The 23,794-nt window shown below is 44.7% G+C and overlaps 1 protein-coding gene across 3 annotated transcripts in view; it reads right to left on the reverse strand.

The window, feature by feature from the left end:
* Nucleotides 1–23,794, reverse strand: part of Nrp1 (neuropilin 1) — a 156,849-nt gene that overhangs the window by 70,946 nt on the left and 62,109 nt on the right. For all 3 annotated transcript variants that reach the window (XM_052728030.1, XM_052728031.1, XM_052728029.1), the window contains exons 4-7: nucleotides 20,506–20,687; nucleotides 13,207–13,434; nucleotides 6,428–6,583; nucleotides 3,804–3,970 (exon numbers count right to left, since the gene is read on the reverse strand). In XM_052728030.1, coding sequence (XP_052583990.1) covers nucleotides 3,804–3,970; nucleotides 6,428–6,583; nucleotides 13,207–13,434; nucleotides 20,506–20,687 — 733 coding nt within the window. The remainder of the gene's footprint in view (nucleotides 1–3,803; nucleotides 3,971–6,427; nucleotides 6,584–13,206; nucleotides 13,435–20,505; nucleotides 20,688–23,794) is intronic.

Consider the following 23,794-nt stretch of genomic DNA (forward strand, 5'->3'; position numbering starts at 1 on the left):
CTATGAGACCATGTCTCTTGAACAAATACAACATGATATGTACTATGTGTGGAAGAAAAGAAAAACACAGCCTGTGTTTTTCTGAGATTCCTAGTGCCATGGACTGGTGGGGCTTCAGTGGCTGAAGGCCACATCGTTGTTTTGTGGGGAAGGACCTCATTGCCATGAGTCTAAGGTTAGTCTGTAATGATGTGTACAAAAGTGAGAATTTTGATTGCATCACAGTTAATATGAGTCTGTGATTGCTTCATTAGAAACAAAGAAAGAAAAAGGTCATGTTAATAATTTAAGTAGCCTAGAAGGACAAGCTACAGAAGGGAATAATCCGGAAAAAAATGAACAAATTTTACATTGTGCTCAACTGTGACCACTAACAAGAGCTTTTTGTGAAGTGGCCTTGTGAGCAGGATATGGCCATTCGAGAACCTTCCAGCCGGGACTTCCCTTCATGTTTCTTCTTACCAGGCAGCTCCTTGTCTTGTTTTGAAGTTTCCTGGCAGACAACGGATCTCACAGGAAGCACTAGTGTGGACGTTCATATCCACAGCTAACGATGTATTGTTGTTTTTTTTTTTTTTAAAACGTTACTTGGTAATTTCCTAGAGAAAACAATGGGAACTGAAGGCTGTTCCTGTCTTTAAGGAAAGCCAGTTTCCAATGTTGGCTTATTAATTTAACACATGCAAGTATTTGTTCTAGTTGTTGCTACAGCAACGTGTTTTGTGGGGCACATTTCATGCAAAATGGGATAAAGCTGAAAATCAAGACAAATGTCATCTGCATAATCATGTGCATAAAAATAGACACATACGTGTGTGCCGCCGTACGTGCTGTGCTGCGTGATTAGCAGCGCCTGCCTTGGCCCTTCATCTGAATTACGCTGCGCTCGTTAGTTAATTTATAAAACATCTATCTGATGAAAACAACCAGCCAGCCACTTCCAAGGAGCTTCAGAAAAGCTGGAAGCACATGAAATTATTCATAATTAGGTGATGGGTGGATGAGAACCGCTCCTGCCACGATCACAGACATGAGTGTGTAAATGAGCTCTGAACGCCAAAGGAGAAGGACCGTGTCACCTCAATGTGAACGAGACGCTAAGCATTCATGACAGCCACCTTTTGTAGACACTGAGGGGTGAAGTCCCCACACGTGGCCAACATAAGCATCTTCAGCTAGAGGGAAGGAGAGGACAGACTCTGGTACTCATGAGAGAGATCCACATGTGTGAAGGAAAATGGACCATGACGTCACCACACTTGGTAACATTAAGAAGCACGTGGGGCTGGGAAGCCTAACAGACTTTAAGTCCAGGGTCCCATGAGTGACCAATACTTACTGGTTTTCCTCAGCCTCAGTGCCCCTATTTTTGAAATGGAGGAGTTTTAGCTCCTTCCTAGAATTAGGGGATTTAACCAAATCTGCCTCCTGTTGAAACGGGAAATGTGGCTCACTGGTAGGGTGTTTGCCTAGCATTTAGGAAGCCTTGAGTTCCATCTCTAGCCCCACATAAAACCAGGTGTTTTGATCCATGTTTGCGATTCCCACACCTAGGAGGGGGAGGCAGGAGGGTCAGAAGTTCAAGGTCATCCTCAGCTACATAGTGAGTTCAAGGCCATCTTGGCCTACAGGAGAGACCACCTCAAAAAGAAAAGGAAAGTGTCCCAAAGCTGTTAAGTGGCCAGGACACCTCAGAAGCAAACAAGAGTGGGGGAAGAGCTTATGAGAAGCACCACTGTCAGGGCATTCACCGAACAGTTTGCCCTTTCCCTCCACAGAGGTAGGCTGAGTGAGGCTGGATGACAAGGAGTTGGCAAGGAGATGTGGAATTTCAACAGCTTGGGTAACTGTCCCTGGTTTCCTTCCTCTTCTGCCTTACTGACAGAGACATTTCAGATAACAGCAACCCCTTGCTCAGTTTGGTATGTAGAGGTCTGAGCCCCCAGCCAGGCTAGGGGTGGAGGAATATGCATAGAAATAAACCTTTGCGGGGGGGGTGGGGGGGAGGGAGGAGGCATGATGGCCATGCTTCTAACCACACTATTCCACGAGAGAAAGGGTAGATGGCATTCTTCTGTAGCTATCTTAGATTGCACCGAGTAAAAATGATGTAAGATCCTATCTCTTTGACAAGTGCTTCAGGAGTGCCCATTTTGTCTCTATGTTTCCGCCAATGAAGAACTGGTTCGTAGAGAAGAATTGCTACTCCGGCAGTTTCAGAACCCCTGCAGGACCACAGGGGCCCCATTATTGAGTAAGGTCCACGTTACCCAGAATAGAAACGCATTACCATGCAGACATGCTTAGCACTGCAAAAATGCAAGCTTCCCCCAGAGCTGCGTCTGTCATTCACAAGGAACCGCTGGTGGGTTTGGAGACATGGAAAGACAAGCTACCATGAGCAAATTAATTTCACCTCTGGCTTCATCTAAGCAGGCTTCAGCAATCCCGAGCGAGGCCTCATCTTTTCCCACCCTTTCCACATGGCTCCGTGTTATCATTCAGAGGTTAGCATGAGTTCAGTCTCCCATAATGGGCTTTCACTTTAAGTGTATGTTAAACTAATATTGACCTTTGCAAAGTAAAACAGAATCCTATATTTGTGCTCAAATGACTGAAACAGCAATGGACATGGGAGAGGATAAACTGTCTCAGTTTTCTCCTTGCATAGAGACTCTCTCTGGAGTTAGTCCATTTTATATATCAGGCAATAAATGAAAGACAGGCTCTGTCTACTCTTAGGCCAGTTGATTGGCACATACACAGAATATCCACATACACATGCTTCATTAAATAATGGTGCAGACTCCATGAACCCAAGCACAGGGCCTTGGGTGGTGACGAGATGGTTAATCATGATTGCCTGTGTGATGGGATTTAGAATCACAAAGAAAACAAATCTTCAGACATGTCTGCAAGGGATCTTCTAGATTAGGTTAATTGAGGTGAGAAGACATCCCTAAGAGTGGACAACATGGTCTAAGGTCCTGGACTGCATAAAAAGGAGAAAGTGAGCTGAGTACCAGCATCCATCTTTCTTGTTTCCTGATACAATGTGACCAGCTGCCCCTTGCTCAGGCTGCTGCATCTTCCTTTGCCATGACAGATTGGGTTGCCTGGAACTGAGCCAAAATAAACCCTTTCTCCCTTAAGTTGCTCTTGTTGGATATTTTGTTGCAACAAGAAGACAAATAATACAGATGGATACATCCGGAAGTCAAGGTTGTGCAAGGATGGGTATTCTGAATGGTACTAGGGATGACTCCCGGGAAACAGTGAGAGCAGAAGACGTGGGGGAGGAGGACCAGTGCCGGGGGTGGTGGTGGTGGTGTTGCTGCAGTAAGGAAGGATCCAGGAGCCTAGTAAAAGCAGGCAGTAGCAACAGAAACACTAATGAAGATGCACATATGAGGATTCCATACTTGTCTATGAACACAGTTAGCAGATGCTCTTAATTTGCTACACAGAACATGCTCTATTCCAATCAAACCCCAAACCCAATACTTGTAGACAAAGATCTAAAACACCCTATAGACAGAATTCCTGTATTCCATCAATGAAATAGAACTGTGGCCACACAGGAAGTGAATGTGTAGTAAGGTATCTACTCAAACTTTGGAAGGAGCAGTGAAGAATGTTTTCTGGGGGGCCACCTAAGCCAGCTCTGCTACTGTGTGTGAGTGGATTGAATGGTGTTCAGGGCTCTTTCCTGTGGTTGACAGAGCATCCATTTCTATTTGCCAGCCTTTCCAGATGCCTCATAGGTCTCCCAGCCCAGCTGTGCCCAGCCTTGTGCCACCTACCTGGATCCACTCCCGATAGGAGTCCTGCCCTGGAGTCCAGCCATTTTCAGGGTAGTTCAGGCGGGAACGCTCGACAGACCAGTTGGTGCCATACTGTGAGGATGCTGTGATTTGGTCAGAGTGGATCTCTCCAGATTCCATGCCCAGAGCCTCCATACACTTGAAATCTGCAGACAAATTAGGAAGGGCTGAAGACACATTTTAAATTTAATGTGGCAAACTAAAGTGTTCACTCATGGCCTGGGGAGATGGTTCAGTAAGCATTAGGACCTGCATTTGATCCTCAGCACCCAAGTAAAAGGCAGCTCGGCCTGTGATATGAACACTGGGCATCAGATCCCTGGGGCTTGCTGGCCAGCTACCCTAACCAGTCAGATTCACTGAGAGACTCTGTCTCAAAACATATGGTAGACAGTGACTGAGGAAGACACAAACGATGTTAACTTCAGGCCTATACACACACACACACACACACACACACACACACACACACACACACACAGAGGGAGAGGGAGAGGGAGAGGGAGAGGGAGAGGGAGAGGGAGAGGGAGAGGGAGAGGACAGAGTTCATTATTAAAGTCTGGGAAAATATGCAACATTGGATTATTGGAATATGGCACCTATAATTATGTTTTCCTGAATGAGGATATTTTAAAATAAGATTATGAATGTCAGCACCATTATTATTGACTCTCCCATGTGGGCTAAGGTTGACAAAATGCTGGTGGAGGCAGAGGGATGTGGTTTGGTTGACAGAGTGCTTGTGCAGCATAAACGGAGCCACACAGGTGGCATGCTAGCACTTTGTCATCTGATGTGGTGGGGCACACCATCTGCAACCCCAGCATCCTGGGGTGGAGGCAGGAGGATCAGAAGTTCATGGTCATCCTCACCTACATACTGAGTTGGAAGCCAGTCAGGTATACATGAGACCATGTGCCAAAATAAAATAAATTAAAAATGAAGAAGAAGAAAAAGAAACCTTTTTTCTTAAACTGAAAAATCTCATGTTTGTTGAATCAATGGAAAGCTGACCAATATGTTCAACTAATGGAAATGTCACCTTTTTCTAAAATTTGTGTCCTCACAGATAAGGTTTCTTTTTTCTTTCTTTTCTTTTTTTTTTTTTTGTTTTTTCCAGACAGGGTTTCTCTGTGTAGCTTTGTGCCTTTCCTAGATCTCACTCTGTAGACCAGGCTGGCCTCGAACTCACAGAGATCCGCCTGCTTCTGCCTCCCGAGTGCTGGGATTAAAGGCTTGCGTCACCACTGCCCTGCTCACAGATAAGGTTTTAACTAGCCAAATAAGTTAAGTGTAAAGAGAGTTTGAATTTATTCGCCTTTTCATTTCCCAGTCAGAATTAGGGCAGAAGACATCAGCATTCCTAGCAGAGCTCTGAAACACTCAGGCCCCACCCAGGACTCCGTCCCAAGTGCGATGCAGTTCAGCAAAACCAATGAAAGACAGGTTTTCTTCTGTCTGGCCTTCAAAAGAACCCTTAGCCTCATGAGCTTATCAGTATTTCTTCTTTTTGTTTTATTTTTCTGTTGTGCGGAGGGGTTGCAACACTGGGAACTGAATCTAGGGACTCCTGCATTGCGGGCAAGTACTCTACCACTGAGCTATTTGCCCTGCCCTGAGTATTTAATAAGATCTTTAAAAAATACATTACTCTTTTTGTTGGAAAGGTATGGAAGACAAATGGAAATACTCTCCTTTTACAGGCTGGGTCTCAGGCTCTGTAGGTGTACTACTTACCTAGCATGCACCAAGCCCTGGGTTCAAGCACTAGCATTGCACATCCAGGTATGGTGCTGTACGCCTGTAATCCCATCACGTGGGAGTTAGAGGCAGGAGGCTCAGGAGTTAAAGGTCACCCTTGGCTACAGAGTGAGTTTCAGGCCAGCCTGGTGCACATGAGAGCCTGTCTTAAAAAATGTAGAACTGGTGAGATGGTGCAGCAGGTAACAGCCTTTTCCACCAGAATCCACATGGAAGGAGAAAACTGTAAGCCATCCTCTGTCTGTCTGTCTGTCTGTCTGTCCGTGTCTCTCTCTCTCTCTCTCTCTCTCTCTCTCTCTCTCTCTCACACACACACACACACACACACACACACACACACACACACACTAAATTAATTGATTTAAAATGTAAAAAAAAACCATTCTTTTATGCATCTTTTTTTTTTTTTTAACTGTATAAGAAAATGGAACTGAGTCCCCCAGGGTCTCCTCCAGCCAGCATCCTTGCGTGTAAAGGCTCTGTGTATGAGCTACCCTTGGCTGGCTCTGCCAGGAACTGTCCTTTGTAGTTGCTGATACCTGTGCCTTTGAGGTGCCAGGGAAGCCTCCAGGTCACCTCTCATTGTTTCCACGCAGTGTCCAGTCATTTTCCACTTCCCTAACTGCAGAGGTTCACACATAATTTTGTGGAGGAAATACAGCAAATGATATTTTTCCAGTTGACACTCACATGCAAAAAGTTTTTTTTTCTTTACAGAGAAAAACAAACAGTGGGCACCACAGTTCACAGAACATTTCTTTAGTGTTTCGTGTGGCCGCAGGTGTATGAGAAATAATGGGCAGTGTTTGCTACAGGGCTTTGTGAGATGAATACACACTGACCTTCAGAGATGCTGCTCTGCAGCACACTGTAGTTGGCTGAGAAACCTTCCTTTGCTATTGCACTGTCCGTGTAGAAGACCATGGATAGAATGCCCGAAGAGGAGCGGATCCGACCAGGGGTTTTCTGCCCACAGTAGCGCCCAATGTGAGGGCCAACTGGAAAAGAGAAGCACAGAGAATGTCAGGCTATCTTTTCTTCAACAGGAGACGCAAAAATAACCATTTATAAGAATGAGTCTCAGCAGAACACAAAGACTTTGTAGCCTAGTGCAAGTTTCCCTGGTTAATTGGTGAATAGTGCACATACTAGATGAATCTGTGGAGAGGGTTTGGAAAGGTGCTCAGACAGGCATTCACAGGCACAATCACGCCCCCCAGCCAGGCCAGTTGTTCTCAGGAAGGACCAGGTTGGGGAGATGACTCAATGCCACAAAGACCAGAGTTCAAATCCCCAGTGTCTATGGACAAAACAGTGAGGGTGTGGTATGGCAGCCCAGCTGTGAGCCCAGAGCTCAGTAGGTAGAGGCAGAGATCTCAAGGACAAGTTGGTGAGTGGTCTCTGTATTCCATGAGAGCTCCTGCCTCAGAAAAACGAGTAGAGAGCAATAGAGGAAGGCACCCAATGCCAGCCTCTGGCCTCCACATGTACACACACACACACACACACACACACACACACACACACACACACACTCTCACATATATGAGAAAACATGTTATACACATATACACAGAGGACATATACATGTAAAAACAAAATGAAACAAAAGCAAAGTGGTGACTTCTGGGAAATGATGCCTGAGGTTTCCCTCTGGCCTCTACACATGCACACATACACCAGAGAGAGAGAGAGAGAGAGAGAGAGAGAGAGAGAGAGACACAGAGACAGAGACAGAGAGACACAGAGACAGAGAGAGACAGAGACAGAGACAGAGAGAGACAGAGAGAGACAGAGAGAGACAGAGAGAGACAGAGAGAGACAGAGAGACAGAGACAGAGACAGACAGAGACAGAAAGAGACAGAGAGACAGAGACAGACAGAGACAAAGAGAGAGATATCTTTCAATCGCAAAGAATGTAATTCAGTCCAAGCTGTTTCTGCAGCTCAGCAGGGAAAGACTCCAGTTAGGCAAGGTCCAGGATATCTCACTTCTCCTTTCCCCAGTGGAGAGCCCGGGGGAGACATAATGTCCCAGGAAGCATCCAGGGTCACACAACCCAGATTTCCTTCCTCATTCCATTATGCAGCTCTGGATCCTAAGCTACCCACATCACACTCTTAGACAAAAAGCTTTGACAAAACACTCCTCAGGACTGAGTCCACCAACTAATAGACAATTCTAACCATCCAAGACTTAGAGACTACAAACACTGATGTTTTGTATATAAATTACAACCAAAATGAATGAATAATGTGTTTTTCTGATTTCTGATGGTTTTTTAACTCTTCCACACCCAAGAATGGGGATTGTACTACACTGTGTTTAGTGGCCATGAAATGGTCCACAGCAACCATTTGTGCCCAGCAGGAGATATGTCTGCCTTAGGCCATGAATAGCCCAGAACACTGACTAGTTTGTGTTAAAGTCAAATTCTGATTTGGCTCGTGTAGCTGTGCCTTTGCTGAAATGTTTTAGCCCAACCTCGGCAATGAGTGCAGAAGCCCCTTGCAGCTGAGGGACCTCTCCATTGATCTGTTCAGATCAACAAGACAGAAAGGTAGTGACTTTCTCTCTAGTATTTTTATCTCACATATGGTAAAGACATACCATATGGCTTGGATTTTGAAGGACAGTCTGTTGTAGATTATTTTCCAGCCTCATAAAACCACAGTTCTGTGCACTTCAGCTAAGACTCATAGCTCCACGTAAGGATCCCAGTAGGTAGACTTTTCCCTGTTCCCTGGGATGGAGGGACAGGTCTTCAAAAGGGACATGGGTCTCCAAGGACCAAGCATGTAACTGGTGCAGAAGGCAGCCTTTGGGGGTAAGGTGATTCAAATATGATTGCAAAAGTAAACCCCACAAGAGCTGTTCTTCCCAAAGGCCCCAGGAACCACTGACTTTCTAGTGGGGAGACCATCTGAACACTTTGTATTTTAGAGTACATAGATCCTTGACTGATAGGTTTTGAGTTTGACCAACCCTCTTAAACCACACAAAAAACTGAGGTGGTTCACATAGTTGAGTTTATTTCTCTTGTTGTCTTTGAGAAAGGTTTAATGTGTATCCTAGAATGGCCTCAAACTCACTATGTAGCTGACAATGACCTTGACCTTACGATCTTTCTGCTTCCCCCATTAGAATTACAGGCATGTCCCACTATGCCTGGTATATGAAGTGGGGCTCGAACCCAGGGCTTCATTAGATGAAGTAAGCAAATCTACCAACTGAGCTCAATGCCCAGCTTTGACACAATACTCTTTTTGTATACACGAATCCAGGCCTTTGTGTATGCTAGGTAGGCGCTCTACCCACTAAGCCTCAGCTCTAATCCCACTACACATGACTCTGGATAGCCGATTACTTGATGTATTCAAAGTCATCAACCAGACTGAATTCAAAGACTCTTCTCTCGGCCATCACCCTCTCTCTGGAAAGAGAGAACCTGGGGGTAATGTGGTTTATCACGAGGAAAACACAAGGGCATCCCTGGCGGGAGACTGATAATGATCCTGGAAAGAGCATCTCACTGGTCAGTAGCTTTGAATGTTGCAAAGAGAATTTTGTTACATTTGCCTCAGAAAATGGAAGCCTCATTGTTTCCGCTTCTTTTCAGCTTAATCTTGGCCTGGATTTCTTCTCCAAGTGCTAGCTCTGTGCCAGGTTTTCTTCATTCGGGGATGGGAGGCCCTGCCACTAATTCAACGCCTCTTTTCTTGGCCAAGGAGCTCCAGGTTGTCCACAATGTATGCACAAAAACCATCTTGCTGGAGCCAAGAACTCAGTTCTTCCCTTGCCTGGGTAAGAATCCCATTTTGGTCTGCACTTATAAATGGGAGGCTTAGTGTCCATTCATCCTCTCCTCATGGTTCCCCCTCATTTAAATTCCATTAGTGTGGTTTTCATAATCTTTTACTTTAGTTTGTGGGCAAACTTTTACAGTCTTAATCCTTGGGTTGTTCCTCAATCACCACAGCCCCTGACCTTCCCAGTCAATGCTGGCGAGGGAAGTGGCAGTGCCCGTGGAAGCTCTGACAGCCATCCTCCCCCTCCCCTGCCACCCATTCCTCTGGGGAGGGTGGCAGGGGGAGTCTCTTTGAAAGAGGAAACAGAAGAGAACTTGTCTAACGCAGACTCATAATTTAGAGAGTCTCCATGACTCACTGGTTTATAATGTTGGAGGCATGCTGGGTAAATCTGCCTTCTGTCTTTTAGAACATTGCCCCTAGACAGATCCCTGAACGTCTCCTTAGGAGCCCTCAAGATATGAGAGTGTAAGGCTCTGGTGACAATAATACAAAGAGGTATTGAATTTTCGTGAACAACAGGGGGACCTCAGCTTCACAAGCTAATGCAATATTGATCTCAGCCGGGAGGACAAGACGCTCTCATGCACAACGCGTGTGCTCATTTGTGCTATATTCGGATAGGGCCACTGGGTTTCTTCTTTCTGTAATTGTAGACCCAAAGGCCAAAAAGATGGATGAAAATGATCCCCAAACCCAGAAGTTAATGCACAAAGTGAATCACTGAGGACTTCAGGAAGGGGGATGTACAGGCTTTGAACCGCAGGACCCTAGTCCCATCAAGTTGGATGTGAAGGTGACAGTATGTCTGTCCTTCTTAGAAAACAGCACCCCCACTCCTTTATTCTTTCCAATAATCACAGCCCTGCCTCAGAATGAAGATAACGTGGTCTTCTGCCTTCTGATATGAAAAAAGCAAAAATCAAATGCAAAGATTTTTTTTTTTTGAGACAGTCTGGTACTTACTGTGTTGCCTAGGATAACCTTGAACTCATAGTAATCTTACTCAAGCCCTCCAAGTGCTGGGATTACAGGCATATTCTGCTACGCTGGCTAAAGAGGTACATCTAGTAAGAGATTAATGAATCAGAAAGGAATCATTTCCTAGGCTCTAGACAGACCACTTCACTTTTCATAAATTAGTAAGCCTATTGGTAGAGTCTTTAGAGTTTGCACGTTGGCACATCTATTTCTATCCACATGGTCTTACTAGACTACTTTATATGTAAAAGTAAATAAAAACTACAGCACTCATCTAGCTCCTAAGGAACTCATTCCTGACTCGGCCGATCAGTTCTGCAATGTCAGTGACAACCAAGTTCTGGTCTTTCTTCCCAGCTTAGGCAGAAAGCTGGCATGCCAGTGGTGTGAGCTCCTCACTCCCTAGCTCCATGTCTAGGCCACACACATGCAGTATCCATTTGCAGGGGCAGGGTTGGCACTCTACACCATTCCCCTCAGAACTCGTGACTCTACGCGAACTTCTGGAGAGTGAGAGGTGGAGATGTGTGATTCACAACCCGCATGTCTTGAATTCAGAGTTTTAGAGTCCACTGCTTTTCTTCAAAGTCAATTGTGTTGATGGGTAGCTTTCAATTACTTAGTCACTTAATTCAATGTTTATGGTAAGATGGAACATAAAGTCATGCGATGGCTAAAAGCTTTCTGCACCTTTTGGATGTTGTTTCTGGAAAAGATGCCAGAGACTAAGTCTATTGGCATGGGAATTATGAGTGTTGAACTACAGTAACAAAAATGTTTCTAGCGCCACAGACAAAAAACCAAGGAGGATCGGTTCCCATTTTCTTTACAAAAGAGAAAGCTATGACCATACAGTTGTACTGGTGTTGACTGGATGAGGCCAGGTAACTATGAACAAATATACAAAGTTTTTTGTGTTGGGGATGTGACTCAGATGACTTAGTGCTTGTCTAGTGTGTATGAAGCCCTGGGTTCAATCCCCAGCATGGCATAAATGAGGAATGCCTGGAATCCTAGTACTGGGAAGACAGAGATGAGAGGATCAGGATTTTAAAGTTATCCTCAGCTACATAGTAAGTTTGAGACCAGCCTGCACTACGTGAGAATCCTGTCTCAAGAACAAAATAATGACTTCTTCATAATCCAAAGCCAGTGCTCTCTGGAAATGAGTCAACTTTGTCATAGTTTAAACCACGGGTGCATAAGGCTGGTAACTCTTATATTGTTCTTAGTTTCAACACAGTGATTTTCTAGAACCAGAAAATTACCACTTTAAGAAACCCTTGACACTAATAACAATGTGCCTTTTTCTAAAAGTCTTCTAAATAAGTTGGTTGATGGGACCTTCTCCTCAGATGTCACTTTAAATGAAAGTTCTAGAAAGGAAAGCTGCAAATTTGGGTTGTGAACAAATAAACCCATTATTACACATTCCAACTATTGTTACCACATTATTATAATGCTGTTTTCCTAATTATCAGATTGAATGCTTGGAAAACAATCAGCGCTATGTTTGGGAAAATCTCATTATCTAATGAAGGAGTTCCTGTAAGATCATTATAACCTTCTTCATAAGGTAAAAGAGAAAGAATAGATCAAACCAACGTTAACTCACTCATTTACTATTTAGTCAAAAGCTCCTCTAACACTAATATTTCTGTCTGCTGTTTACTGATAAAATGACTGGAATTTCAATGTCGTCTTCAAATACCATAAGCAGTTGCCTTCATATTCTACCTGCTCCACTCACAATGTATTTGACTCAAGAACACTGTCCTATCATTGTAATGGTGGCTACACATCTGCAACTGCCAGCCACTGAGCCCTTCTCAGTAGCCCTTTCAAAGACATGCAGCAGATTCTCCAGGGAAGTCTTAGCAGGAGATTGGGCTAAGCGCAATATCAGCAACGTGGCTGCAACAAGTTCTTGATACTCCCCACTTGGCTTAGAATCTTCATTGTGGGAGCCCGTTCTTGGGTTCCTTGTGGCTTTACCCAGCAGGTCCGAATAGAGGATGATCAGAACCACGGGCCTGAGTGCAGGTGTCTGAGATGGTCTGCACTTGGCTGTGCTGGGGGGAGGTCTTTTGCTCCACCCCCTTGGCGTCTCTATAAATACTCTGGGGCAGAGACAGTCAGGGCCGTTGGAACAGGTTCCAGGCCCTCTCGAGGCTATCCTTTATTTTCTATCTGTTTATCTCCACGATCAAAATCCTTCTATCTAATATTTCCTGCTGCTCACACTCAAGAAAACTCTGGGGAACTGTGGGGTTGGTGGGTAAATGCCCTGCACTTCATGTGGATTTTTGTTTCACTTTCTAGTTCTCCAGAAAATTTCACAGATTTCTGCATGCCTATTTCCCCACCTCCTTCAAACCCATGCTCACATGGTTCTGTCTTACTGTGGTCTGGCTTGACCATCCCATTTAGAATTTCAGCTACTCCTCTCCTTCCTGATACTGCCATCCCTTAATTCTGCTCCATTCTCCCTCTCTTATTTCTAAAATGAGCGATTTGATGTAAATGATGTTTTAATGACAGAAATAAGGTGGTTGGGAAAACTATGCATTGGTCCCCAGGCTGTCACAGAAATCACTCAGGACTTTGAACTAATTTCCTCGGCCTCCACTGCCTATGTACACAGTGACGGAGTTGGGACGTGTCGTTGGGAAGGCCTTTCTAATCACAGAAATTCCATCCCCGCCCTTCACAGTTTCATTTTCTTTTCCCTTGTCATTATTGGCTATTTTTAAGAAATGATGTGTGCATTATGACGTTTATAAAAGATTCCTCCTTTTGAGGGGTTTTCCCAGCTGTTCTTAGATGGTACCTTCAGGGAATCCATCCCAGATCTCTAGCCGGTCGTAGCGACAGAACATTCCTCCAGGAGGATTGGAGTCTTGCTCCAGGTCAAAACTTTCAAACTCCAGGATAATCTCAGACATCTTCGGTGCAAAGATGATGTAGGTACACTCCAAGCCGTTGGGGTATTTTTCAGGGAACCCAGGGGACTTTATCACTCCACTAGGTGCTGTATAGTTCTGAGAACATTCGGGACCTGTGAACAAGAGACAAAAGAGCACTATGAAAATTTCTCAACTGCACAAATAGTGAGGGGAGAAGGCAGAGGATTTCTAGGAGAAGTCCACCACCGTCATTGCCATCCTCGCCAGGCACAGCTCAGCCATTCCCTAACATCGACTGACGTGGTAAGTCAGGCTAAGGTTTACTGTGCTCATCATAGTGACCCATCTGTGTAGAGCCATTGAAAGGAATCTGCTGTTTCAGGCAAAAAAAAAGGCGGGGGGACAGTATAAAATAATGTGAGAGCAATGAGTAAGTAAGCTGCAGAAATCTCGACAGAGCCCTAGAGAAATAATTACAGCCCCTTCAAGCTCAGATCTTTAAATCTCAAGGTTGACAGCCGTTTATTGGTGAAATAGAACATTTACAGAGGCGAGGGAGAGGATTCAGCTCCGAGAGTTTGGGTTTCAGATTCCCCTGGCAGTGAGTCGGTCACTCTGCCAGATGTGACCTCTGTCTCTTTGACAAACTGAATGTGAAAGGGAATTCGTACATGGACCCCGGGTGACTTGACCCACTCTGAGCGGTGTTGACACAGGTGCGTGTCAACGTGTGACAGTTAGCAAGGGCACCATAAACTGTGATTACAGCCCCGATGCTAGGCGTCACCTGATATCAACACTGACACTATAACCTTCCCCCAAGAATCAGCTGTGGTGCAGTACACCATCCTAAATGTGCTCATTCCCAGGCATGTGCATAGAAGGTGCATATTTACAATGTGTGATTTTAATAGCTCTTCAGGGTTATCAAGACTGCAAACTGGTGATTTGTGATTGCAAAACAAGAGGAGGTGGGCATGCACTGCAGGCTGACCTTGCAGCTACGTGAATGAGCAAGATTTCAGTCTATGGCCTCTAGTACCAAACAGGGCAGGGTTGTCTATGCAGCAGAAAAGCCAACTTTCCCTTGTGGCCACCAGTGCTCGGATCTTCAAGTAGACACACTTAAGTAAAGCAGAGAAAATGGGACACCCCTTCCCTTTTAAAGATCTATTTATTTTATTTTTATGTGTATGAGTGTTGGCCTGCATATATGCACACCACAGGAGTACCTGGGGCCTACAAAGGTTGAATTATCCTGGAATGGTTATGAGCTACCATACCAATACTGGGAACCAAACATGACTCCTCTGCAAGAGCAAAAAGTGCTCTTAACCACTGGGCCATCTCTCCAGCCTGGAAAATGGGATCTTTTGAATCTCAGAATTGAATCTGAGGACATTCGAGTCACCTTCTCTTTCCCTATCTAGCTGTGACTCACAGGTCAATGTAAGAATTCCAAGAGCTGGTGAAATAAGGTGACAAGTCAAGATTGTTTCTTGCATCCTGGTGTGCATGTGCACATCTCTGTGTATGCAAGTGCATGTGAGCATGCATGCAGTAGCCTGAGGATGCTATCCACCTGGATGTTTTGAGACAGGGCCTCTCACTTTTACCTGGAGCTCACCTGGGGTTCACAGATTAGCTAGTCTGGCTGACCAATGACCTGAACCTGCCTCCCCAAGCATGTTCCATCACACCAACATTTTACTTGGGTGTTGGGGATTGAACTCAGGTCCTCATACTTGTAGGACAAGTACTTTTTCTGACTGAGCCATCTGCCTGGTCTGACACTGTTCTGAACTGAGTAGTCTTCTGAAGTGCTCAGTGACTTGAAGTAACTTCTTAGACATCAAAGCAGATGGTTTTAGTGGCTCAGGTCAATAAGCCTAGTTTCCACCTGAGGCTCTGGCAGCTCTTGAGAGGAAAGTTGGCTGGTTAACCTCTGAGTTAGCACAGTTCAGGAGTGGAGGATAACAGACCTTGTTACTGGGACTTAACACACCTGGCCTTCCAGGGTGATCTGGCTTGTTAAGAATGTACCCCAAACCTTCTCACATGGGGCTCAAACTGCTCTGCTTGGCCTCTGCATGTTAATCCATTTGATTATGGCTGAAACCTCTTGGCCCTCTTGTATTTTGACAGGTTAGTTCTAAGTAAAGGTTTTCACTCCATTCTGGATGCTCTGGAGCATCTTAGATGACAGTGATAATGCCAAGTTGAGTCACTAATTCACAAGTTATGTATGGAATATATACATACCCATCTATCATATACCCTAACTACATATCAATATATCATGTATTGTTATATTAATTTATAGTCACATAGTTAATATATAATAAATGTGTGTATTGTATATGCTATATAAGATACGATATATGATGTTGGTAATCTAAGAATTTTGCTTCCAGGATGCAATGTGTCATGATGTCTCAACCTCCTCTCCGGGGAAGAAACACCTTAGTTAGGTCTTCTAAGGCAAGGTGCACAGAGAGCTTTAAAGAAGGCATTAATACCTTCTCCCGAGAAAGGTTAGCATGCCCAGATGACAGTATGGTTCAATGAGATAAAAAAAAAAAGCAGACTGAGCATTGATTCCACTTGCAGAACTGCACAATTTTCAACATTTCCACGGTGCCTGGCCATACCGTATACCACCAGAAGTGATCCCCGACTGCGCATGGCTTGACATAGCAGAGAAATTCTAAGGGGTGATGGGAGAGAACTGGGCTGAGTGCCAGAAGATGTGGGCTCCATTTCTGCCTTGGCCACTGACACCCCGTGGAGCCTCAGGCGGTTTCTGAGCCTTCCTTGTTCTCAGATGGACCCCAGGCTTGAATTTGAATAAAAAAGAATAATCATTTCTTGTTTTCTCTACTTATATACCGAAAAGAAAATTTTTTTGTTTTGGTTTGGTTTTTGGAGACAGGGCCTTGGGGAACCCAGACTGGCTTGGAACTTGCTTTGTAGCTGAGGATGACATTGACCTTCTTGTCTTCTTGCCTTCATCTTTCAAAAGGGCTATGTGCATGTGCTCTACCAACTGAGCCGCACCCCCAGGCTCCAAAGGGTTGGTTTTGTTATTGTTTTTAATGTTTTTCTTTTTTCACTGTTATATAAGTTTGCCCCATGGAAAAAGCGTCTCCTCCAAAGGGCAGGGCAGTGGCAAGAGAGGGCTCAGGACCTTCAAAGGAGCTCCCAAGGCTGAGCAGGAGTGAGGCCAGCCTGGGAGGGAGGGAAGGAGTGGCAAGGCGGGCAGTGCTAGTGAACACAGATCCTGAGGTGTGCCAATCTCTGGCTATGACTTGGAAGATGACAAGTACCTAGTATGGCCACAAGAAGTCACATCTGGATGTTGATGATAAAGGGGATGGACAACTGTAATAGCTAAGGTGTTTTCTTGGGGTTACAGTTAGATAGGGTCCCCTATTTCCTAGGAGTTTAGCCTTAAACTCCTTGTAGCTGAGGATGTTGGTGAAATTCTGCTACTCCTGCCTGCACTGACCACACAATAGAATTACAGGAGAGTATCACCATGCCTAGTCTATTTGGTGTTGGGAGTGGAGCCCAGGAGTTCCTGCATGGTAGGCAGGCACTCAACCAACTGAGTAATAGTCCTCTCTGAGCCTTGTTAAATATATAGACTCTGTATTACATAGTCTGTGCCAAGTACCAGCACTCAGCCCCTGACACTGAGGTCCATAGAAACTGCCCTAACCTCCTTCATCAGTAGGGCCAGTGGCCTAGGCCAACAGATAGAATAAAGGAAGTGTGACCGGCTGGAGGCATGGGTGTCCCAGAGAAGTTTCTTTAGGTGAATATTGGGCTAGTGGCCCAAAGTTCCAACATCTGGGAGAACAGATGTAAGGGAAAAAAGGGGTTCTGGGGAGACAGTCAGGGTGGTCTAGGGTGACCAGGGGAGAAGCAAAGTGGTGCTAAGGCTACCAGGCAGGACAGTCCTGTCCTCAGCTCTTGGGATTTGAATGGCAAATTCTCATAATTGTAACCCATTCCCTGAAAACTTCAAAGCCAGCATCTAAAAAATTAATTTCCTGGTTGCATTAAACTATGATCAGTATAATCCATGTGTTTTTCAGAAACTTCTGAAGTTGCTGAGCCCTGAAAGAAGTGCTGAGTTTTCAAAAGATCATTAATCCGCGAGTTCTGTATCATTATATGACTTCTGAGGAATAATGTATATTTATGCAGGTATTTTGTGAATATTTTGATACAGAATATATGTGTAGTAATGGAAAAGTGGGTTTCTGCATTTCTCAAATAGAAGCAACAGTGTTGGGAAATGAAGCAAATTTTACACGAGGAAACTTGAAGATATTAAGGGAAACATTGGTAAATGTAATATATGAGTATACAGTATACTTGTACACACAGACATTCTGTGTACTGTATACAGTGTACACATAGAGGACAACCTGGGCATGTACATAGAAAAAAAAAAAGTCAGGCTAACTAGGAATGTGTCCTGAGAAGAGAGATTGGAATCAGGTTTCCTAAAAGGCCAAGTGCGTCCTGGAAGACCACTGAGGCTTGAAGGAATCAGCTCATCTGAACTTGCTATAACAGTGCTCACTGAGGATGAGTCAGTGGACAGGTGCGAGAATGACATGTTTCTATTCCACCTGGTTTCACATGCCCACACTGGGTTCCACTGACTGGGCAACTGATGTGCCAACCAACCACACCACTAGGCGGTGGCAGAAGTAAAATTCACACTTTGACCACAGCATAGTCCTGGAGCAGGATGCCCATTGGAGCAGGTGACCGTTGAAGGTAGACAAGGACAAGGGCTGCCCAGGCCCTGTCCAGCATCCAGCAGGACTGAATTTAACCCACCAGGCAAGAGGCCAGTGATGGGTTCCAATGACAGGGGCTTGATGGCTCATGGGGAGGTGTCAAATAGGATTAAGCTACATTGGCAAGAGCACAATTTTGGTCTATTCAGTGGTTCATGGCGGTGGACCTGGAAGGAGTTTGTGATTGTCTGTCTGTTATAGGAAACTGAAGAGAACAGTTACAGAGAGGACACATGAGGGGGAACAGAGGGTAGACTAACAGTGCTGTGGGCTCTGGTGGAGAAGGAAGAAGAACTTTGCACATGTCAGCAACCTCTCCTAATCCCTCTGCCTTTCCCTCCTCCCCATCACATCTCTCTCCACTAGCTTTGGGTCTTCTAGAAGTACTGAAAATGAAAGTCTATTCTTACTCCTTTTCTGACACCTATTGCCTTTGATGATACCCTAGGCAAGAAAGCAAGCCCATGTGAATGTATGTGTGGGCACATGCAGACATGTAATACCTTTGGTATAACAAGGAATAACAAGTCACACAACTTCCAATGCAAGAACACTTGGATCCCTGTAATCATGGGTCCATCCTGATGTGGTTTGTAAACTATCAGTTATACTCTAAGTATGTGCTTATATTAATTTCTGTCTGTCTCCGTCTTTCTGTCACTATCCATCTCTCTTTCTGTGTATGTGCGTGTAGAGGGCATATGTATGTGTAGGCACAATCTTAGGTATTCTTCTTTTTTTTTTTTTTTTTTTTGTGACAAGGTCTCTCACTAGCTCATTAAGTAGGCTAGGACAGCTGGATAACATGCTCCGGGATCCTACTTCTCCAGTTCCCCAGTGCTAGGATTACAGACGTGTACCACCACACTTTGCTTTTTACATGTCCACTAGGGGTCCAATTCAGGTCTTCATGCCTTCAAGAAGCACTTCACTGTTTGCCCAGCCCTCTGCTCACGTAAAATTATGCAGAAAGTTCTTTCTACATGAGGCAGACATCTTTGAAATGTAAAGAAGTCATACTGATGCTTCCCCAACTCCCAGCGGCTCTTCTTCCCATGGCTCAGCCATCGCTGATCTGGAATTCCTTAGGTTTTTGACACTGTTGTGACTAGATTTTTTTTCTATTTAAACAAGCACTTTCTCCTGTATTTCAGAACAATGTGTTTTAAAACTTAAGCCACTGTTGGTAGATTGTCATAAAATTCCGGCCGACTTAAAAATGTAAATAACAGAAACAAAAGTTAATGCAAGAGGAATCTGCAGTAGTTTCCAGACACCTCACAGTGTTTATGCGCTAACCTGTTGCAGACTGGATCTGGAATATTTCCAGTTTGGTCTTAGCGAAAGTCTTTAGGTCAGTGGTTCTCAACCTGTTGGTCTTGACCCCTCTTGGGGTCAAACAATCCTTTCACAGGGGTCAACTAAGACCATTGGAAAACATAGATATCTACATTATGATTCATAACAGTAGCAAAATTACAGTTATGAAGTAGCAACGAAAATAATTTTATGGTTGGGGTCACCACACCATGAGGCACTGTATTAAAGGATTGCAGCATTAGGAAGGTTGAGAACCATTGCTCTAGGTAGTACTGCATATTGGGAAGCCATCCAGTCATTTTTGGAGGGGGTAGATATCTTTGAAAGTGCTTGTAAGATGGTAAACTTTCTCTTTTTTTTTCAAGTCCTGGCCATAATTCCTCAAAACTGGAAGCTTATGAACTGTCAGATGAGTGAAAGGAATATGCTAAGGAATATGCATAGATTTAATGTAACAGGGACTAACTAACTCCCCTTGACACAAAAGAAGTCAAACTGCTGGGTGGTGATGGCACACACCTTTAATCCCAGCACTCGGGAGGCAGAGCCAGGCGGATCTCTGTGAGTTCAAGGCCAGCCTGGTGTATGGGACCACACACTTGTGATCCTTCTACCTAGAAGGAGGGGCAGGACTATCAAAGTTCAAGGTCATTCTCAACTACATAGCAAGTTAGAGGCTAACTTGGGTTATAGATCTCGGAGGGGGCCGGAGGGAGATGGAGAAGGAGAGAGAATGTATTAAACTCCAGCAGTACTTTAGCTTATTTCTGAAAAAGATAAGAATCAATACTTTTCAGAGAATTCAATGTGATGCATTGAATTTAAATAGTCAGCACACATTGGGGTGACACCATTTTTTTTTAAAATTTCTGAGTACTTTTGATCCATTTTAAACATATTTCTGCCATATCATGGGTATATTTTCTTTATTGAAAACATTTTCCAACATTAAGGGAAAAAATTCAATTCTTTATGGAAGGATGAAGTCATGACCGTCATCTTTCTTTTCACGTGATTTTTTTTTTGGGAAATCAAACAACACTAAAGACCCATTTAGCCATTCTTGTTCTTATGTAAGTTACTTACCTCGCTTGAAGATTTCATAACGGATGGAAAACCCTGCCCCGTGAGTCTCATAGTCAGAGACAAATTTGATGAAGAGGAAGGGCCCTGTAGACACCACAGGAGAAGGTGCGATCTTCCCACAGAACTTGCCCCACAGGCGACCGCTATCATTCTCTCCATCAATCACCTCCACGTAGTCATACCTTGCAAACAAGAACGGGAGGTATGGTGAGGTGGAGAGAAAGGTCCTTTCAACTTCAAAACTGGAGAAACCTAACATCTGGTACGGTCCGTCAAGGGGAAAAAATACACCATCTGCATTTACCACTGCTTAGCACAGAGGGAGGGAACATAGAGTGAAATGCAATAATTAAAATGGACTGCATTGCCTGTGCACATTATCAACAGCACAGAACCATTAAGAAGAATGGTGTCCATTATACTTCCAGACAATGTCAGTTAAAGTAACCAATTAACAAGAAAAAGCAAACTCTCTGAAGCACAATTCTCTATTATTAAGTAGTGTTGCTTTGTCTGTGGTAGGGGTGTCCTGTGCATAATGCGGGGCATTCTTTTCAAACTGCGAGGTTCTCTTATGAATTCAGAATGTCTCCTTGGCTAGAGTGCCCCATGAACAATACTTTGATTTCTGTGAGCGACCTTCTAAACATATGGCCACGGAATAATAAACAGATTCTTCACTATTTAATGCCATTCTGCCCTACTCCAGTCTTCTGAGAAAGGACTCTCTCTGTAACCACATTCGGTGGCTGAGACAGAATACCTCCCCCCGCCCCCCAGCACACACTTATGTCACAAAGCGTGATTTAAAGTCTGCAAGAAAAGGGGGGGGGGGAGATGTAAAATTGGAAAGTAACTTTGTTTATACTCGCCGGTCCAGAATCCTTAAAGGGATAGTGCTGGGAAAAGAAACAACACAACCGTGAAATCAAGGAAAACCCAGGCTTGAGGATCATACTGATGGGACCAGTGATAAAGGGTCACACCTGGTTAATGTGCGCTCGGCCTTTAAAAGACAGAAAACCATCAACAGGAGACACAAGGTGTCTGCGAGAAGAATGGGGAAGTTTTCATTCGTCTGGGGTTACAGTTCTTAGTGTTTTGCTTTTGTCTTCCTTCTTTTTTAAAAGCGTGTGTGTGTGTGTGTGTGTGTGTGTGTGTGTGTGTGTGTGTTCGTTCGTTCGTGCAGGGGGGGTATGTGTATGTGTGTGTGGAGGTCAGAGGTCAACACTGGCTATCTTTCTTTAAGAGCTCTCCACCTCATTTTTTGAAACAAGGTTCGCCGATCAGGCTGGACTGGCTAGGCAGTGAACGAGCCAGGGACCCTCATCTTCACCTCCCAGGGCAAGTACTTAGAGATGCATACTGCCACGCCTGGCTTTGTATGTACTTGCTGGGGATTAAAGCTCAGGACATCATGCCTGTGCAGCAAGCATTACACCGAAGAAACCCCAGCCCTTTCGTTCTTTTTATTTACCAAGCCACCTGGGAGACTGACAATCCTGATTTGTCTTAATTTTTCTCCTAGAATTCACATGAAACCATTGCAACCCATTTGTTTCAAACCTTAACTTGCCTTAAAAATCCTGGGATATATTCATTTCAGGCCTGGCTAAAATATGGCAGTCACATAAACTGTATTTGGCAATTTAAAAGAAATCAAGTGGGGCAAATCTTCATGATGACCACGCAGTCGTTAACAGAACTGCCAGGACCCATGACTTATGTCTATGGAAAACCCCAGGAGACAATCACCAGGATGACATCACTGCTTTGAGTGGACAGCTCAAGGCTCTGTAAATTAAAGATGACATTACCTCATCAGTTAAAATTGTCTGCCAGCTTTGTGTATACCAAGGAGAAAATAAAGCTGGCATTGATGGAGCTAAGCATTAACATATGTGAATTATTGTCCAAACACCGTTTCCCTTGTTGAGTCTGTTGTTTCCAGAAGTAATCACGGGGCCAGCTCACACCTCCACTATCACTGACCCTTTGTGAAACGTGGGAACACACAAGGGATTGTCCCTTTCTCCACCCTGGCAGAGATGCTCTCTATTTAAAAGATAAAGGGGGTGGGGAGGCAGGCAAGGGAGCGGGGAGGAGGAGAAAAATATATTTAAAACCCTAACCAACTTTCAGAGGTAACAGTAGCCCTGGAAGAACAAGCCTGGACCCACCACAGCCTCCCTACCAGCCTTTATGGAGTGATTCCTTTCATGTACTGCTCCGCTGACAAGAGAGGCCTGCAGGCTCTGCCCTGTGCTTTCTTATAATCTAACTGTGATTTGAACTGCTTGCTGTGTTTGGTCTGGCCGCCACACACCCAGCTTTGCAGTATAAGCGCTCACTCCGATCTTGACACGGTACGAATACTAAGCAACTAAATCCTGGTGTGTGCTGCCTTTGGGTCAGGCCCTGTGAAGAAGGCAGGACATTCTGTGGGAAGGGCTTTCTCCCAGGTATCAGAGTGCTCAGCTAAGTATTGCCAGGGAGTCTCAGGAGCGGGGGAAAGCTAGTATTTTAATTCATATATTCTCTGATAGTAAATACCAGGCCCTCCCCTTGGCAACCGTAAAAGCTATTTTTAAAAGTGTGAGGGGTGTGAATTAGAATCCCTTCCCAGCAAGAGATAAGCCATAGCCAGTGCCAATGTTAGGAAATTGAGTTATTCAGGGATACTATAGTCACATTTGGGTGCTGAAGGCTGCTAGCATTTTAGTACTCCCTTCAAAGTACTATCCAATCAGGTCCCAAGGAATATAGGGAATAGGCTTTCTTGCACACATTCAGGAGAGTGGATCCTGCCCAAGTTGTAAGAAAAGCAGCACTAAAGGAGTACAGAGGAAGCAGCTTGCATCTCTCTCTAGAGCTGACAGCAGCCTCGCTCCCCACCATTCTGTGTCAGACACCATGCCCAGAATGCAGCTGGTGGGCCAGCTTCCTTCCCTGGAACACCAAGGCAACTCACCCAGCTCTCACTGGCCCTGTGCCCAGGATCCCAAGTTTGCAAATTTCGACACTCCCTCCCATCACCACCCCCTCTCCGCCCCCTAAAAGGCTGTGCATTTGCTCTGTGGCTGCCAGGGAGGCAAACACCCTTGCTTAGAATGTCAGGATCCTTGGCTGAGACACAGGGCCCTGCGGAGTGAGCCAGAGGGCACCTGTTTGGCTCCAGCAGCTAGGGGAGATCTGAAAACTTACACCTGAGGAATGGAATTCACAAAGCCACAGGGGAAGCTCCACAAGTTATTCCTCCTGCTCTGGAAAATGGATGCTCCTGGTAACT

This window comes from Peromyscus californicus, unplaced genomic scaffold, assembly GCF_007827085.1.
Source record: "Peromyscus californicus insignis strain IS unplaced genomic scaffold, ASM782708v3 Scaffold_8__1_contigs__length_139910024, whole genome shotgun sequence".
In the NCBI taxonomy this organism is placed as follows: Eukaryota; Metazoa; Chordata; class Mammalia; order Rodentia; family Cricetidae; genus Peromyscus; species Peromyscus californicus.